The sequence below is a fragment of the Bos taurus genome, chromosome 7, assembly GCF_002263795.3.
Source record: "Bos taurus isolate L1 Dominette 01449 registration number 42190680 breed Hereford chromosome 7, ARS-UCD2.0, whole genome shotgun sequence".
In the NCBI taxonomy this organism is placed as follows: Eukaryota; Metazoa; Chordata; class Mammalia; order Artiodactyla; family Bovidae; genus Bos; species Bos taurus.
Window position 1 is genome coordinate 15,361,890 of NC_037334.1, and position 17,139 is coordinate 15,379,028.

The 17,139-nt window shown below is 53.9% G+C and overlaps 4 protein-coding genes across 8 annotated transcripts in view; 3 read left to right on the top strand and 1 right to left on the bottom strand.

The window, feature by feature from the left end:
- The window catches only part of CARM1 (coactivator associated arginine methyltransferase 1), a 43,522-nt gene extending 41,755 nt beyond the window's left edge, over positions 1 to 1,767 (top strand). For 3 of the 5 annotated variants that reach the window (XM_024994895.2, XM_059888568.1, XM_059888569.1), the window contains exons 15-16: positions 37 to 105; positions 262 to 1,767. In XM_024994895.2, coding sequence (XP_024850663.1) covers positions 37 to 105; positions 262 to 404 — 212 coding nt within the window. In that variant the 3' untranslated portion in view covers positions 405 to 1,767. Of the gene's footprint in view, positions 1 to 36 lie in introns of all 5 variants that reach the window. The other 2 variants (XM_024994894.2, XM_024994897.2) reach the window with 2 other exon arrangements.
- On the bottom strand, positions 889 to 6,484 carry YIPF2 (Yip1 domain family member 2). Its single transcript, NM_001101094.1, has 10 exons — positions 6,449 to 6,484; positions 6,236 to 6,294; positions 5,432 to 5,586; positions 5,236 to 5,316; positions 4,240 to 4,327; positions 2,675 to 2,791; positions 2,425 to 2,591; positions 2,164 to 2,346; positions 1,947 to 2,077; positions 889 to 1,830 (listed from the first exon to the last, which is right to left on the bottom strand). Exons 2-9 carry the CDS (start codon positions 6,264 to 6,266, stop codon positions 1,964 to 1,966), a joined length of 936 nt encoding a protein of 311 aa, NP_001094564.1. The 5' UTR covers positions 6,267 to 6,294; positions 6,449 to 6,484; the 3' UTR covers positions 889 to 1,830; positions 1,947 to 1,963.
- A 174-nt stretch (positions 6,485 to 6,658) lies between these two features.
- Positions 6,659 to 8,518, top strand: TIMM29 (translocase of inner mitochondrial membrane 29). Its single transcript, NM_001099699.1, is given in 2 exon segments — positions 6,659 to 6,779; positions 6,855 to 8,518. Coding segments are annotated over 2 exon segments (783 nt in total). The 5' UTR covers positions 6,659 to 6,685; the 3' UTR covers positions 7,544 to 8,518.
- Positions 8,519 to 15,994: 7,476 nt separating this feature from the next.
- Positions 15,995 to 16,978, top strand: LOC100847184 (GTPase HRas-like). The gene is made up of 5 exons (XM_059888869.1): positions 15,995 to 16,063; positions 16,147 to 16,373; positions 16,478 to 16,608; positions 16,731 to 16,812; positions 16,951 to 16,978. Exons 1-5 carry the CDS (start codon positions 15,995 to 15,997, stop codon positions 16,976 to 16,978), a joined length of 537 nt encoding a protein of 178 aa, XP_059744852.1.
- The last annotated feature ends 161 nt before the right edge of the window (positions 16,979 to 17,139 follow it).

A 17,139-nucleotide genomic window follows, 5' to 3' on the forward strand; every position in this document is an offset into this window, starting at 1 on the left:
ATCTCCTTTCCTTCCTTCCTTCCTCCTGCTGTGCAGCCAACACGGGGATTGTCAATCACACCCACTCCCGGATGGGCTCCATAATGAGCACGGGGATTGTCCAAGGTAATGGTGGGCGGGGGTCGCAGGGCCCCGCGGGTGTGCGTGTGCCCGGGCGCCCGCCTGCCCTCTCTCCTGTGCTCTTTCTCTCTGACTCTGCCATGGGTCTGGGCGGGCAACGGGACAGAGGCGGCCCCTTAGTGCCCACCCCCTGCCCCACAGGATCTTCTGGCGCCCAGGGCAGCAGTGGCGGCAGCTCCAGCGCCCACTATGCAGTCAACAGCCAGTTCACCATGGGCGGCCCCGCCATCTCCATGGCCTCACCCATGTCCATCCCGACCAACACCATGCACTATGGGAGCTAGGCCCCTGCGGCGTGGAACGGACTGACAGCACCAGGAAACCAAATGAAGACCCTGCCCCACCCTGGGCGGCTTTGACCCTTGTACTGGAGAGACCCACATACCCGGCCACAGCCCTCTTTGCTACGGGAACTTGAACACTTTTTTACACGACGTTGCCGCCGCCGCCGCCCCCACCCCACTGCCCACCCACATCTTGGCCCCAAGCGCGTGTCGCTGCCATATTTTACACATGATCATGTCGTGGGAGCTCTGTGCCCCCCCACCCCCCGGCCCTCTCCACCCTGACCTGGGTTTGACATCTTCTGTAACAGGCGTGTCCGGGCCTGATAGCTGCAGGCCTGGTGGGGAGGGAGGGGGCAGTGGCCGCCCTGCCCGGTCCCTCGGGCCGGTCCCCTGCCTGTCTCCAGCAGGGAAGGCAGTGCTGGCCCCTTCCTGGAGGGGCCTCCCCTTCAACTACCAGGCCTTGGTCACCACAGGCGTGACATGCTGCTTTTTTTAATTTTATTTTTTTATGAAAAGAACCAGTGTCAATCCATAGACCCTCTGAGAAATCAGGCCGGCCGGGCCGAGCCAGCAGCCCCTCTCCCCAGCTCAGAGGCTCAGTGGCGAGGGGTGGCCCTACCGAGTCTTCAGGATGGGGTGGGGCCGGGCCTCTGGAGCCCAGGGAGCCCCTCGGCCCCCTCCCACCAAAGGGTTCACCTCACACTTGAATGTACAACCCACCCGGCTGTCGGGAAGGCCCTCCGTCCTCAGCCCCTGCCTCTTGCTGCTGTCCTGTCCCTGACCCCCTGCAGACCCAGCCCCCACCTGCACCCAGAGCTAGAAAGGGTGGCCTGGGGGCCCTGGGCCTGGAGGGAAGGGTCAGCGTCAGCCGCTTGGGGCAGACGCAGAAACCTCAAGGGTCTGTCGTGGAAGGCGTCCTTTTTCCTTGTAGCTAACGTTAGGCCTGTGTACCCCCTTCGGTATTTGTAGATGCTCCTCCCGCCCCTCCTACTCTGATGGCATTCTGGTCCCACCCCAGCCTGGGAAGGGGCCTTGCAGGGACCTCTCCAAAAAAAAAGGAAAGAAAAGGAAAAAAATAAAAATAAAAAAACCCACGGAAATATGTTTCAGCACAGGCAGTTTTCTTCTAATTCTGCTCCCCCGTTTCTAACAACCCCAGACTTGGATGTGGCGGAGCTCAGGCTCAGCTCAAGGCCCGCTCTCTGGGCACCCCAGGAAGAGCAAGTGCGGCCCAGGCTGGGGTGGCCCCTGGGGGCGATGGCCGCCCTGGAAGCTCCCTGCTGTGCCCCTCTCCCGCCTTTATATAAATTCTCTGAATCACCTTTGCATAGAAAATAAAAGTGTTTGCTTTGTAAGAAAAGTCTGGAAAGTAGCGAAATGATCTTGAGGTTTCAGGGGAGCCTCCAGTCACCATCTCTTGGGCCTGAAAGAGAGAAACTGAGAAGTGGCCCTGTGGCTTCTAACATCGGGCGGGGGGCGGGGGAGTGCAGTTGGAGCTGGAGACCCTGCCCCCAGCCACAGCTGGGGACAGTTCCTTACCTGCAGGCTCAGCCTTCCTAGGCTGCCACGGACCTTGGCAGGGTGGGTGGCAACATTGTGGCTGGAGGCTGAGAGGTGGCTTGGTGGGGAGATGCCATGGGCTCTGGAGGCAGTGGCTGGAAGAAATAAAACTGATCCGAGAGCCCTGGGTCAGCGTCAGAGCCGGCAAACTGAGTCCCCACCCCGAGCCCAGCCTGTGACCACCCCAGCCCAGTACCTTGCAGCCCATGGCCAGGAGGGCGTGGAGTAGCACCACCACAGACAGCAGCACCCCAGCTGCCCACCGGGTGTCCTCACGGACAACGGGCCAGAGGGTAAACACCAGGCCAGCAGCTGACAGGGCTAGGGCTAGGGCCCCGAAGAGCCACTGCAGCCATGGGACAGGGATGAGCCACAGGACCTGGGGGGGATACAGGCAGCTGGCTAGCAGGTCGTCCCTGTGGCGCCCAGGACCCACCCACCCCTGGGCCCCACTCACCACAGTGGGGATGAAGACAAAGAGGGAGTAGCCGTAGACGCACACAGTCTCCAGGAAGGTGTAAAGCCCCATGCGCTCCCGGACACCCTTGCGCCACCGCAGGAAGCCCCACAGCGCCAGCGGCACCAGCCACGCATAGCAGTAGATGGTGAGGCTGGCCACGGTCACTGCGGGCCAATCAGGTTATCACTCCTGGGCCCCACGGCACCCCGAGCCCTGCCAGCTCCCAGGCCTTGCCCACTTTACTTGCCTTTGTGGAACTGGGGGCTGTAGTGGATGGATGGGTCCCTCCTCTGGGCCAGCACCAGGGTCAGGTTGCCAGTGATGGCCAAGACGAAGGCCAGCGTGGCACAGATCCAGAAGGGGCCTGTGGGTGGAGCACGGTCAGGGCCCCAGGGTGGGAGCTCCCAGGACTAGTGACCTGCGCCATCCGGTCCCAGCCTCTTTCCAAGCTCCGGGCTGCCTCCACCCCCACTGCTCCCTTGATATGGTGTCACACTAGTGACAGACTAGCAGCTGAATCCAGCCTCCATCCCTCACCTCTCTCGGCCTTTCAGTGGCCTTTGACGTAGCTGATCCCCCTCCATCTGGAAACACTCTCCATGTGGTTCCCAGGGTTTTACACTCTTGCTTTTGTCTCATCTCACTGGCAACTCCTCAGCCTCTTTGACTCCCTGAGCTCTTTAACAATGAGGGGCCCACCCGGGCCAGTTCTCAAACCTCCTCTGTGTTCATTCACCCCTTTTGTGAGCTCGTCCAACCTCAGGGCCTTCTGCCACCTCTGTGCCCACAACCCCCAGTGTCCCAAGTCTGGGCCTCTGCCCTGAACCTGGGGCTCCTATTCAACGTTCCATTCCACCTAGCATGCCCACTCTTTCCCTTAGAATCTTCTCGCCTTTTCCCATTGATAAATAGAATTCCGTCTTTCTGGGGAAATTGTTAGTCACTCAGTCGTGTCCAACTCTGTGACCCCCATGGACTGTAGCTGCCACGCTTCTCTGTCCATGGAATTCTCCAATGAGAATACTGGAGTGGGTTGCCATTCCCTTCTCCAGGGGATCTTCCCACTCCAGGGATCGAACCCTGGTTTCCTGCATTGCAAGCAGATTCTTTACCATCTGAGCCACCAGGGAAGGTCCCGCTTTCTCACAGTCCAGGCAAAAGCTGGGAAGCATCCTTGCCACCTCTCCTCCCACCCATCAAGTGTGTCAGCACACCCTGTTGGCTCCATCTTCCACGTTTGCCAGGATCTAACCCCCACTCTCTACCTCCCAGGCCAGGCCCATGATCCCACACGCGACTCCTCCCTGGTCCTCCAGCTTCTGCCCTTGCCCCCCACAGGGCCTGCAGCACCCAAGGGCACTTGGCTAAGATCTCTTCTCACCAAAGCATAGGAGGCCCATGTGGTCTGACCGATCACCTCTGGGGCCTGCTGGCAGCTCGTTCCAGTGCAGTCACAGTGCTGCCCTGCAGTGCAAGCCTGTTTCCGCCACATGCCTCTTCTGTGATGTTCTTCTCCCAGGTCTCGCCACCCTTAACCCCGACACCAACTAGGCTCATTCCCTCACCCTCCTCAGCAGGGCCTTCCCTGAGCAACCCACACAACATAGCAGCTCCCACCCTCTAAACACTCTGCTTCTCCTCCCAGCCCCGCAGCCCTCTGCAGCCTCGCTTGGCCCTGTCTGCATGAACAGAGTACGTTTCAATTCTACCCGAGTGACTGTGCTTTGTGCTCAGCTGTATACCGGGGCCTGGCCCTCTGTCAACATGTGTTGCATCAGTAACTGAATGAACTGAACGCACAACCTCACTCACCATACAGGTCTGGCCGATTCCGCAGGTGGTGCCGTACAAAGTTGTGGCCGGGTCGGGGCAGCAGCGAGCCTTTGATCCGGTCCAGGACCTGCGGGGCAAGGCCAGGACCTAGGACAGAAGCCCATCTGGGGCTCCCTCACTACCCACAAAGGAAAGAGGGTCACCCTCCTTAGGGGTTCCTTCCCTGCTGACCTCCCACCTCCTCCATGCTCTCATTTCTCTCCTGTGGCCTGGAGCCCCTTGCCCTGGGCAGCCCCTACTCAATATCCCAGTGTCCCCCTACTCTGAAGGACGCTTCAGGGCCTGCCATCTTTTTCCTTGCTTCCCCCTCCTCTGTGCTTGGCTGCCCGGGACTCCCCCACTGTCCACTGCCTCCTGCCCCCAATAAGAACTGTCAACAAATCCTGGGTAATCTTCTCCCATCTCTGCCAACGTCTTCCCTACTCCACAACCCTGGCTTATCACCATCTCCCACCCTGGCCTCCAATTTCATGTCACTCAGTCCTTTCCTGCTCTGAACCCTTCCATGACCCCCTAGCACCTTTAGGAGAAAACCCAAACTCCTTAGTACAGCTCATGAGATCCTTGGTGATCTGGCCTCTGCCTGGCCCCCACCTCACTCTCCAGACTGAGTGAGAGGCAGCCTCTGCAGCAGTGGTTGGCTTCTCTCACCTCTGGTCCCCTGCCTATGCTGTTCCCCGTGCCTGGAACATACTTATGCTTCCCTCCACTCTAAGTCTACCTGCTTGTCTAAGTCCCAGCAAATCTGTCGCCTTCTCCAGGGGGCCTTTCCCTGTGCACCATGTCATGTGTGCTCCCCGTGTTCCCGAGTCCCACTCAGGCCACACACATGCAGTCCACCCAGTCATGTCTACCAGCCTGGGTGGGGGTTGTTCTCCCATGTGCCTATTGCCAGCAATGGCCCAAGGCCTGGTGCACAGGAAGTTCTCAGTGAATAGTGGCTGCACCCCATCCCACCAGCTTCCCGGGTCTGACCTGTGAGGTGTCCACGTCGAAGAAGCTCTGATAGTAGCCAAAGGTCCAGAAACCAGGCTGCTGCTTCTCCTCCTGTAGGAGCTGCACAGTGCAGACTTTCAGTGCTGGGGGTGCGGGGGTGGGGGTGGAGGGGTGCGCCAGAGGGAGGGTAGAAGGGACAAGACAGAGGCAGGGCACAGGGACTCCTGGGACTCACCACAGTCTTGTCGCTCTCCTCTACCTCATCCTCAGCTCCATAACTGCCGCCTGAGTCCATTGCCACAGCCACGTGCCCCTTAGGGCTCAGCTGATCACTTCTGGTGGTGGTCTCATTCGGGGTCTGGGCCAGCAGATTAGTAGCTTCCTCAAACTCTGTCGAGAAGGAATATGGGACACAGGTGTATTTGGTAGTTGAGGCAATTTCGTTTTGCCCACAGCTTGTCTGGGGAGACTGGCGTGCTGCAGTCCATGGGGTCACAAAGAGTCGGGCATGACTTAGGGACTGAACGACATCTGGGAGCCAAGAGTAACCATCCCCACCTCGGTGTTACCCCCAGCCCAGAGTTTCCTCAACTGTGGTGAGTGGGAAGGAGGCGTGTCCCCTCCTTCCTAACACAGGACCACAATGAGGGCTGGCTCAGGGATGGGGCAGAGCCTCAGATTTGTGGTCTGAGTTTAAGATGGGAGCGGTGCCAATGCAGGAAGGAGATGCAGGAGACCCGGGTTTGATACTTGGATTGGGAAAATGCCCTGGAGGAGGAAGTGTCAACCCACTCCAGTATTCTTGCCGGGAGAATCCCATGGACAGAGGAGCCTGGCCGGCTACAGTCCATGGGGTCGCAAGGAGTCGGATACGACTGAGAGACTAAGCACGCACGGGGTTCGAGTTAGGAATGGGTTTCATGTCTGGGTGGTTGTTCACAGCTGACTGGGGTTCGGGTTAGATCTGAGCTGGAAACTCGATGGGAGGTTTCGGCCAGTGGAAGGAGCAGGATTCGGGCCGGGTCGCGGCTGCACTCACCGTGGAAGGCCAGCTCGTCAGCCGCTGCCATGGTCTCTCAGGGTCGTCACCGCATCCCTCTGAGGATAGAGGCCAATCAGACCCTCTCTCGACACCAGTCGGCGCCGCTCCTGGACGCCAGCCCAAACCCCAAGCCCGGCCTGGCGGCTCCCGCACCCACCGGAACGTTAAATCGCCTCTCCTGCCCCGCAGGTGTACCCACGCCCCCCTTACCTGAGGCGATCTCAACCGGCGGGGCCCGGACTCTCTGCGCCTGCGCGACCCGCCTACCGCCGCAGATGACCCCTCTCAGATCTGACAGCAACATCCGGCGTCGGTCCGTCTGCTATCCTTTTCCGATGGGGAACGATTTCCGGTGATGCTGACGCTTGCACAGAAGAGATTCTCCGGGCCTTCTGTTTTGTATGCATGGTGTTTCTCTTCGGAGTGCGGACGCCCAGCCGGAAGACAATGGCGGCTGCCGCTCTGAAGAGATTTTGGTCCCGAAGCCGTAGAGAGGCGCGTGACGCTGCAGCCGCAAAGCCCGGCGTGTGGGCGCGGTTGGGTGAGTAGCGGCGGGAGGCGGCGGGATGGGTGGCGCCAGCGCCGGGCGGCTCTCAATGCTCTTTTCTCCCCTCAGGCGCTTGGGCCCGCTCGCTGCTCCAAGATTACGCAGAGGCCTGCAAGGACGCGGCGGCGGCGGCGCGGGCCCGGCCCGGGAAGGCGGCCGTGTACTTAGGGCTGCTGGGTGGCGCGGCGGCCTGTTGCTCCCTGGCACCGAGCGAGGCAGCCTTCGAGGAGGCGCTGCTCGACGCGTCGGGGACCCTTCTGCTGCTGGCGCCCGCCACTCGCAACCGCGACTCGGAGGCGTTCGTGCAGCGGCTGCTTTGGCTGCGTGGTCGCGGCTGTCTGCGCCACGTGAGCCTGGGCCTCTTCTCGCTGGTGTACGAGGCGCCCTTCGATGCCCAGGCCAGCCTCTACCAGGCTCGCTGTCGGTACCTGCAGCCCCGCTGGACCGACTTCCCGGACCGGATTCTGGATGTGGGCTTCGTGGGCCGCTGGTGGGTGCTGGGGGCCCGGATGCGCGACTCCGACATCAACGACGACGAGTTCCTGCACCTGCCGGCTCACCTGCGCGTCGTCGGGCCCCACCAGCTGCACTCGGAGGCCAATGAGCGGCTCTTCGACGAGAAATACAAGCCCGTGGTGCTCACCGACGACCAGGTGGACCAGGCGCTGTGGGAGGACCACGTTTTGCAGAAGGAGAAGAAGGACCAGCTCGCCCTGAGCCAGGCTGACTCTCTGCTGCCGTCGGAGGCCGCGAGATGAAACTCAGACCCCCCGGGTCCCCACCGGGCTCCCGGCCCCCGCAGAATGCTGGCCCGGGAATGTGCAGTTCGTGCGTGTGAGTCTCAAACGCAGAGTGGTGGAAGTAAATTATTTGCAACGTTCTCTCCCTGGGTTTTCACAAAATCGGGGGCCTCCCTCTCACCTGTTCGCTGTGAGCAGACGGCTCATTGAGAGCCTCCCTGGTTTAAGAGTTGGGGAGAGCAGAGAAACGTGCCATGTCGTCTTTATCACTGCCAGAGTTGGTAAGAAACTTTAGACGGAAATAAGCCTTTTTCACTGGGCTTTACGGTTCTCCTGACTAGGGTAACTTGCAGATTTTCGTTTTAAAATTTGACCTAAGAGGTTTATTCTCTCTTTCCACGAGGGACATGTATTTTTTAATTCAGTTTGAAGTAATTGTAGTCTCAGAGGAAATTGGAACAATAATCGAGAAATTCTGTGTGAAGGTTCACCCGGCTTCGCACAATTGATAACATTTCACACTGTCCTTATTGTTCCGTTGCTAACTCGAGTGGGACTCTTTTGTGACTCCGTGGATTGGAGCCCACAAGCTTCGTCTGTCTGTGGGATTTCTCAGGCAAGAATACTGGAGTGGGTTGCCATTTCTCTTCAGTAACCTTGAAAATACAGAATCATTTGGAAAGGAGTATGTCGCTAAGAGTTGGACATGACTGAGGGACTTCACTTTCACTTTTCATTTTCATGCAATGGAGAAGGAAATGGCAACCCACTCCAGTATTCTTGCCTGGAGAATCCCAGGGACGGCGGAGCCTGGTGGGTGCCATCTATGGGGTCGCACAGAGTCAGACACGACTGATGCGACTTAGCAGCAGCAGCATGTTAATGTCTATAGCTGGGTTAAAATCATACTTTTAAAACTACTGTTACAAGAGTGAGACTGCCTCTGTCACTGATGGGGTCTATGACTAGTTAATAAATCAGGAGATGAAACAACCATCTTTGTTGTTACATTGTGCTTATCTGTTTTGCTGTTAAGTTTTGGTACTTGGACCTTCCCTTCATACTATAGGGTGCATTGGACACATGGTAATGTTTATATCCTTATTTAGGGGCAGAGGAGCGTCTTTAAGCCAGCATGTCTGTTTTACAAAGGAAAAATTTTGTTATTTTTCCAGAGCTGTGGCAGACTTCATGATTGAAACTAACTCCTCAAACTCATGGTATTATCTTTGACCCTAATAACGTGCTACTAGAAACTACTGAATACTGTTACTAGCCATAAATAAAAGCTAAGTACAGAAATAAGTGAATATAAACAAAAAGCAATGAAAACAAAAGAGAAATGATACTATAAATTGTAATCCTATACCATTATCTGCTGAAGGCTCTGGACCTGAATCCTGTTGTTCAAGAGAAATTAACCAGCATCAGGGACAGGTTTAAGATGCACTGGTATCAAAATGAGACTTGCTCTTTACCATGATCATGAAGTATTTAGAAAAAAGAGACAGACTTTGCTACTGGTCCAGTGGTCAGGACTCCAAGTTTCCACTGCAGGGGGCACAGATTCTATCCCTGGTCAGGGAACTAAGATCCCATGTACCTCAAGGCATGGCCAAAATTATAAAATTTTTGAAAAGTATTAAGAGGATTGCACATCGTCATTGAGTTGGTTATTAAATGACACTCAAAGCCAGGGAGTCCTACCATATTTGCTCCCTGCTCCAGTAGCTCTGGTGTCCTGAGTTTGGTATGAGGCATGTGGACTAGAGCGGTTAGGTTTGACAGGGGCCTGATGTTCATGCTCAGCACCTTAGAGTATACACAAGACCTCCAGAGGACGGTCCAGCTTAAGCTTCGTTAACTGTTCACTGTTAAGCTTCCAGTATCCCTCAGTGCTCAGCCCAGTGTGGGCCCCAGCAAATGTTTATACTAGACATGCCCGTTATAGGTGGGAGTTGCTGTGATCCTACTGGGGAGGGGGAAGCAGACCGGGACTTGGCTTCCCATCCTTTGGCCAGTCCAGAGTAAGAGACCTTCAGATCTCAACCCTGCCCAGGGCATAAATAGCAAAGTAGACATAGTGTCTCCATTTGCATAAGGGCAGTAGAATCTGAGGAAGAAGAAGTGGGTTTTGAGGGAATTCCTGTCAATCCAATGGTTAGGACTCTGAGCTTCCACCTGATGGGAAGAACAGACTCATTGGCAAAGCCCCTGATGCTGGGAAAGATTGAAGGCGGGAGGAGAAGGGGACGACAGAGGATGAGATGGATGGCATCACTGACTCGATGGACATGAGTTTTGAGTAAGCTCCCAGAGTTGGTGATGGACAGGGAGACCTGGCATGCTGCAGTCCATGGGGTCGCAAAGAGTTAGACACGACTGAGCGACTGAACTGAACATAAATTGGCCACAGATTTGCATGTGTCACCTGCATCCTGAACGCCCCTCCGCCTCCCTCCCCACCCCATCCCTCCAGGCTGTCACAGCACTGGCTTTGGGTGCCCTGCGTCATATATCAAGCTTGCGCTGGCTATCTGCTTTACACATGGTGATGTGTATGTTTCAGTGCTGTTCTCTCAAATTCTCTCTCTCCTCCCACTGAGTCCAAAAGTCTGTTCTTTACGTGAAAACGGATTCTTAACCCCTGGGCCACCAGGGAAGTCCCAGAGGAAAGAAATTGAAGATACAAATAAATGGAAAGATAGGCCATGCTCATGGATTGGAAGTACAACTGCGCAGGACCCTACAGGGTCTTCCTGGGACAGACCCCACCATGTCTTGCCTGCCTTGTCTGTAGAAAAACTTGAACCTCCTCGGCTTTCCCCAAGTTTCAAAGAGTAAATTCTATCAGAGAAGTGCAGAAATACAGAAACACAGGGAAAGAGTCAAGCAAGACAAAAATAATAGTTTCACCATTAAAGCCAAGGACCTTTAGTTCCTCCTCAAGGGCTATAGATAATATTCTGAGGCATGTCCTTTGAGCTGTTTTGCAGATACTGAAACGTGCACCAGGGGGAAGAAGTTAACACGAAGGCTGATGATGTTGAGTCCCAATTAATCAGTCAGAAGAATGTTAAATACACCTGGCCTTTAATTTAAAACTCTTTCCCTGAAAGCCTTGATGTTTAGGCCTTCTAAACATTAGCTGCCTGGGGGAATCCCCTGGTGGTCTCGTGGTTAGGATTTTGAGCTTCCATTGCAGGAGGCCTGGGTTCAATCCCTAGTCAGGGAACTAAGATCCTGCAAGGGGCACAGCAGTATGGCCAAACAAATAAGTAAATAATAGAATAAGATAAACATTGGCTTCCTGAACTCCTTGCTTGGGGCCCTGCAGTAATCACTGCACTTTGCTTCACCACAGAGATGCATCAGTAGGTTGGCTTTACTTTGTGTGGGTGAGTGATGCTACATTTGGTTCAGCAACAGAAGAATTAATATTGTTAAAACTATAATCCCTACCAAAATTTGAATGACATTTTTCACAGAACTAGAACAAAGAATCCTGAAACTTGTATAGAACCACATAAGATCCCAAATAGCCAAAGTAATTTTGAGAAAGAACAAAGCTGAGTTTATCATACTGCATGATTTAACCTGGATTTAATACTGCATACTACAAAGCTATTGTAATCAAAGCAGTACAGAAGCAGATCAATGGAACAGAATACAGAGCCCAGAAGTAAACCCACAGGTTTATTTACAAATGCTCCTTTGTAGTCAATTAATTTACCACAAAGGAGCCAAGAATATACAATAGGGAAAGGACAGTCTCTTCAGTAAATGGTGTTGGGAAAACTGGACCACTGTCTTACACCATCCACAAAAATTAACTCAAAATGGATTAAAGACTGAAACATAAGTCCTGGAACCATAAAACTAGAAGAGAACATGGGCAATAGCTAGCTCTTTAACATCGGTCTTGAGGATAATATTTTTGAATTGGCACCAAACAAAGGCAACAAGCAATAAACAAGTGGGACTATATCAAACTAAAAACTTGTGCTCAGAAAAGGAAAACATCAACAAAATGAAAAGACAATCTATGAAATGAGAAAGTATTTTCAAATCATGTATCTGCTGAGGAATTAATGGGGGCTCAGATGGTAAAGACTCCACCTGCAATACTAAGAGACCCAGGTTCCATCTCTGGGTCAGGAAGATGCCCTGGAGAAGGAAATGGCAGCCTGCTCCAGTATTCTTGCCTGGGGAATCCCATGGACGGAGGAACCTGGTGGGCTACAGTCCATGGGGTCACAGAGTTGGACACGACTGAGCAACTAACACTTTCACTTTAATATCTAAACTACATGAAGAACTTGTAACTCAATAGCAAAAATGAATCTTGTTAAAAAATGGGCGGAAAATCTGAAAGTTTTTCCTTAGACATACAGTACATGGTACATGAAACAATACGTACATACAGAACAATAGGTACATGAAAGGGTGTATGCTAATCAGGGACATGGTATTTTAAACCCCAAGGAGATAACACCTCACGCCTATAGAATGGCTGTGATCAAAAAGAAATAGCAGGTGTTGTCCAGAATGTGGAGAAAAGGGAACTCTTAAGGCACTCTTGGTGGGAGTGTAAATTGGTGTGGTCACTAAGGAAAACAGTATGAAGTTTCTTTAAGAAATTAGAAATAGAACTACCATATGATCCAGCAATTCCACTTCTGGGTATTTACAGAAAGAAAAGGAAAAACAGACATATGTGCCCTTATGTTTAAGGTAACATTATTTAAAATAGCCAAGATATGGAAGCAACCTAAATGCTCATCCGTAGAAGAATAGATAAAGATGATATGCCATATATTACATTTTATATATATATATGAATATTAGCCATTACAAAAGGAAATCTTGTCATTTGCAACAACATGGATGGGCCTCGAAGGTATTATGCTAAGTGAAATGTCAGGAAAGAGGCAAATATAAGACCTCACTTAAATATAGAATCTTTAAAAATATTAAAGAAAAGAATATCTAGCTCGTTGGTACAGAGAACAGGTTAGTGGCTGCCGGGGCAGGGGGTTGGGGGTTGCACAAACCTGAGAGAAGTGGGCTAAACGGTACAATCTTCATGTTATAAAAGCAGTCATGGGGGCTTCCCTGGTGGTCCGTGGTTCAGAGTCCACCTGCAATGCAGGAAACAGGAGATTTGGATTCCATCCCTGGGTCTGGAAGATCCCCTGGAGGAGGATATGGCAACCCACTCCAGTATTCTTGCCTGACAAGTCCCAAGGACAGAGGAGTCTGGCGGGAATTGTCCAAAGGGTCACAAAGAGTCAGACGTGACTGAGTGACTAATCACATATTGGGAAGATTCCACGTGACCCGGGGCAATTCAGCTCATACACCACAGCTATTGACCCCACATGCAGCACCTACTAAAGCCCACCCTAGGGCCAGTTCTTCACAAGAGAAACCAACCCAATGAGAAGCATGTGCTCTGCAATTAGAGTAACCCGTGCTTGCTACAAATAAAGAAAAGCCTTTGCAGCAGCAAGGACTCAGCACAGCTAAAAATAAAAAAACAATTTTTTAAAGCTGTCATGGGAATGTAACGTACAGCATGGTGACTAATAATAAAGAAGTATTTGAATTCCAGCTTTTACACTCAGGGGATCTGGGACTCACCTGAGGTAGGTGAAGTGCCTTCTCCACCCTTCAGATTCTTTCTTTGTAAACGGGAGCCAACCTACCTGAGGTTGTTAGCAACATCAGAAAGCACTTGATACCTAGTAGGCCATTACTGTGCACAGTGGGGCCCAGTGTGGAGGAGGGAGGCTTGGAACCCACCCTCTGTCTGCCCAGGCCAGGAAGAGACCACAGCTTCCAGTCTCACCTGCAGCCCCACACACAGGGCTGCCCGGGGAGGTGCCTGGTTAGTGGAGGCCCACGGAGCCTGGGCTTCCCTGGTGGCTCAGAAGGTAAAGAATCTTCCTGCAATGCAGGAGACCCAGGTCCATTGCTGGGCTGGAAAGATCCCCTGGAGGAGGGCATGGCAACCCACTAGTATTCTTGTCTGGAGAATCTCATGGACAGAGGAGCCTGGCCGGCTACAGTCTTCAGGATCACAAAGAGTTGGACACGACTGAAGTGACTTGGCATGTACAGAGCCTGGAGCCTGTGTGTGCTTGTCTCTAGGAGCCAAAGAAACACTTGACTGATACAGGAACATTTTCCAGTCCTCTCTTTTAAGATTTATTTATTTTTTAAAAAGTATTTTAAATTTTATTTAGCTGCACTGGGTCTTGGTTGCGGCCTTTGAACTCTTAGTTGTGGCTTGTGGGATCTAGTTCCCTGACCAGGGATAGAACCCAGGATCTCCGCACTGGGAGCTGGGAGTTCCAGCCCGTGGACCACTAGCTGTGTGTGTGCTCAGTCGTGTCTGACTGTTTGCCACCACATGGTCTGTAGCCCACCAGGCTCCTCTGTCCATGGAATTTTCCAGGCAGGAATACTGGAGTGGGTTGCCATTTCCTCCTCCAGGAGATCTTGCCAACCCAGGGATTGAACGTGTGTCTCTTAGGTCTCCTGCATTGGCAGGGGGATTCTTTACCACTGTGCCACTTGGGAAGCCCATAGACCACAAGGGAAGTCTCTTAAAATTTTTTTCTGGATGTGGGCCCTTGTAAAAGTATTGAATTTGTTACATTTGCTTCTGTTTTATATTTTGTTTTTTCCTCTGGAGAGGCATGTGGAATCTTAGCTCCTCTACTATGCGAGCACAAGGTGGCGCTGGTGAGCCGTAGGCGGCGGATCCACCGTGCCTCGGGTGGGCCACCTCCTCAAGGCTCCAGGTCCCAGGTCCTGTCTTCTGGGGTCCCACAAGTGCTCTGGCTGCCCACAAGTGCAGGCCCTCGCGTGGTCGTGGTGATAGGATCTCCCACACGCCAGATCCCCAAGAATCCCTCCAAAAAGCTTGGACATCTGTTGGCCATCACGCACACCAGGAGAACCTGGGGTTCAGAATGTCACTGCCCACTGTCCCCACAAGGGCATCCCTTCTTTAAGCACCAAAAACTGGGGACACCCCAGCTAGGGACCTTTTCTTTCTCATCTCTGCCCTGGCTCCCACACCTCCTTCGGGTCTTTTCTTGTGATAAGTTTCTGCTTCCTGGAGCCCTGGCCCCTACCTGTCTACCTCCTCACCTGCCTCACGTTCTCCAAAGATCTTCTGACAATGGGACCTCACGGGTTTCCCTTTATTTTCTTTACGTGGATTTTTTTTCTTTGGAGCTAGCCCAAGTCTACCAGGGCAGCGGTTCTTTCTGTCTGACCGTCACCCTGTGCCTGGAATAACCCCTGGCACCAGTAGGTGCTCAGTGAACACTTTCCAAATGCACCAACATGCCCAGAGGTGAGAGCAGGGGGCGCCTGGAGCCGGTTGTTGGCTGTCAGTCCTGTCCAGACACACTGCTGTGCCTGCCACTGTGGCAAGACCTGTTCTTCAGAGGGTGCTGATAACCTTGGGCCCACCATGCCTCCAGTTTCAGTTCTTTGCCTCCCCAGCAGCTTCTAATTCAGGTGCGTGCTTGGGGAAATGTTCTCAACTGTCAGCCCTGCCTTTGGGGAGCTGGCTCCTCTCATTAAGTGTAGCTAGAGGTAGGAGCCCCCTCACACCTCTGGGCTGGAGGTGCTGCAGGTGAGCGGCTGGGTCACCATTCATTTTTTCCCCTCATTTTGTTAAAAAGTATTTTGTTGAGTTCTGCCCCTAGGCCACGGAAGTGGAGCCCAGAACCAAGGTCACTTCCAAAACTAACTGAGCCCCTTTGTAACCCTTGCCGGAAGCCCCCCCTATCATCACTAACAAGCTTTCTGACTCCCAGTTAGACAAAGATGCCCACTCTAGTAAGCACCCCACAGCGCCCCAGCCAATCACCCTATGCCAGCCTTCCATAGCAATTTTGTCTCAAGGCTATAAAAGTTGGCTGTTTATGCACGAGAACTATCGACTCTCCCTGCTCGGTCAGGAGTTTGGCCTGCTGCGGCCTCTTCAGCTCTGCTCTTGGTTCTTAATAAACACCCTCCCTTATGAAATGCTCTGTGTCTGGAAACTTTTCCAGCCCACGCTCAGACTGCCTCAACGTATGTATTTATTTGGCTGCGTTGAGTCTCAGCTGTGGCATGTTGCGTCTTCATTGCATTATGTTGGATCTTTCCTCGCGGTTTATCGGCTCAGTAGTTGTGGCGTGGGGCTTAGTTTCTCCATAGCAAACCCCTGTCCCCTGCGTTGCAAGGCAGATTCTTAACCACTAGACCACCAGGGAAGTCCCTGGGCCACCGTTCTTGCTGCTATGCCTGGTTCAGAAGACAAGCCTGGCCCGGGCAGCCTGGCCCCAGGAGCTCAGTGGGCGTGCGAGTGGGGTCAGTGGGACAGGAAACCACAGTAGTGCCTGGTGTTGGGGTCCCTTGAGGAGTGATGACGGAGGATAAGCTCGTGGTGGTGGGCGCCATGGTATGAGGAAGAGTGCCCTGACCATCCAGCTCATCGAGAACCACCCCGTGGAGGACAACTCCACCATGGAGGTGAGCCGACTCTGGTCCACAGCCTGGCTCCTGACAGGGGCTTGTCCTCCACCTGCTCTGCAGGAGGGGTCCTATTGTCCTAGGTCCTGGGGGCACAAGAGGAGCGAGGGAGGGTCCCCTCCCAGGAAGGTTGGCTGTCTCTAAGTTCCTACTGGAAGCAAGTGGTCACTGATGGGGAGACCTACCTACTGGACACAGCAGGCCAGGAGAGTCAGCGTCATGGAGACCAGTACATGAGCACCAGCGAGGGCTTTCCTCTGGGTGTTTGCATCAACAATACCGAGTCCTTCAAGGGCATCCACCAGCCCTGGTGAGCTGACCACTGACCCTCAGGGGCTTCCTGTCCTCTCTCTGTGACGCCAAGTGCAGCCCAGCCCGCAGCCTGCCCACTGGATCACGACTTCCCCCTTGTAGGGAGCAGATCAAGTGGGTGAAGGACTCAGATGGCATACCTGTGGTGCTGGTGGGAACGAGTGTGACCTGGTCATGGTACCGTCGAGTCTCAGCAGGCCAGAACCTCACCCAAAACTGCAGCGTCCCCTGCAGTGATGTGTTGGCCCAGATGCACCAGGTGGAAGCCCCCCTCCCTGCCCCCCATCCAGCCAGGGCCCTGTGCCACCCCCACTGCCTGGGAGCAGCACTCACTGCCCCTTCTCCCTCCATCCAGGGCAGCTGCTCGACCTCTGGCTTCAGCTAAGGGACCCCCTGGAACCCACTTCGATTCCCCTGACCCAGCAGCCCCTCAAGCTGTGAGTCTCCCCGGGAGGCAGGGGCAGCGAGAGAGTCCAGGACCCGGGTCTGGGCCGACACAGCTCCCAGGGTGGAGGTCCCCAGAGAGAGCTGCCCTGAGCCAAGTGGGAGCATGGCCCTGGCCCATGTGCCCCCAGAGCGCCCCAAGGTCCCAGTCAGCCCTGACCCCTCAGTGGGCAGTGGGAGGGCTGCTGAGGACACGTATTCCAGTAGGGTGCCCTGGAGCCCGAGACAAGCAGGACCCAGGTCCCCATTTGTGGGGTGAACGGGGAAGTGCCGGGGTCCAGCCCTGGTGGATCCAGGGAATTCGAAGCGGGGACGGCGTC

What these genes read in the sequence shown, in the direction of transcription:
- YIPF2 (NM_001101094.1), bottom strand. Translation starts at nt 6,266, where the DNA reads ATGGCAGCGGCTGACGAGCTGGCCTTCCACG. An exon ending in TGACGAGCTGGCCTTCCACG is followed by an intron (nt 5,587 to 6,235) that starts GTGAGTGCAGCC and finishes CCTTCTCGACAG; the next exon opens with AGTTTGAGGAAGCTACTAAT. An exon ending in GAATCGGCCAGACCTGTATG is followed by an intron (nt 2,792 to 4,239) that starts GTGAGTGAGGTT and finishes CTCCACCCACAG; the next exon opens with GCCCCTTCTGGATCTGTGCC.
- LOC100847184 (XM_059888869.1), top strand. Translation starts at nt 15,995, where the DNA reads ATGAGGAAGAGTGCCCTGACCATCCAGCTCATCGAGAACCACCCCGTG. An exon ending in AGGACAACTCCACCATGGAG is followed by an intron (nt 16,064 to 16,146) that starts GTGAGCCGACTC and finishes CTATTGTCCTAG; the next exon opens with GTCCTGGGGGCACAAGAGGA. An exon ending in AAACTGCAGCGTCCCCTGCA is followed by an intron (nt 16,609 to 16,730) that starts GTGATGTGTTGG and finishes CCCTCCATCCAG; the next exon opens with GGCAGCTGCTCGACCTCTGG.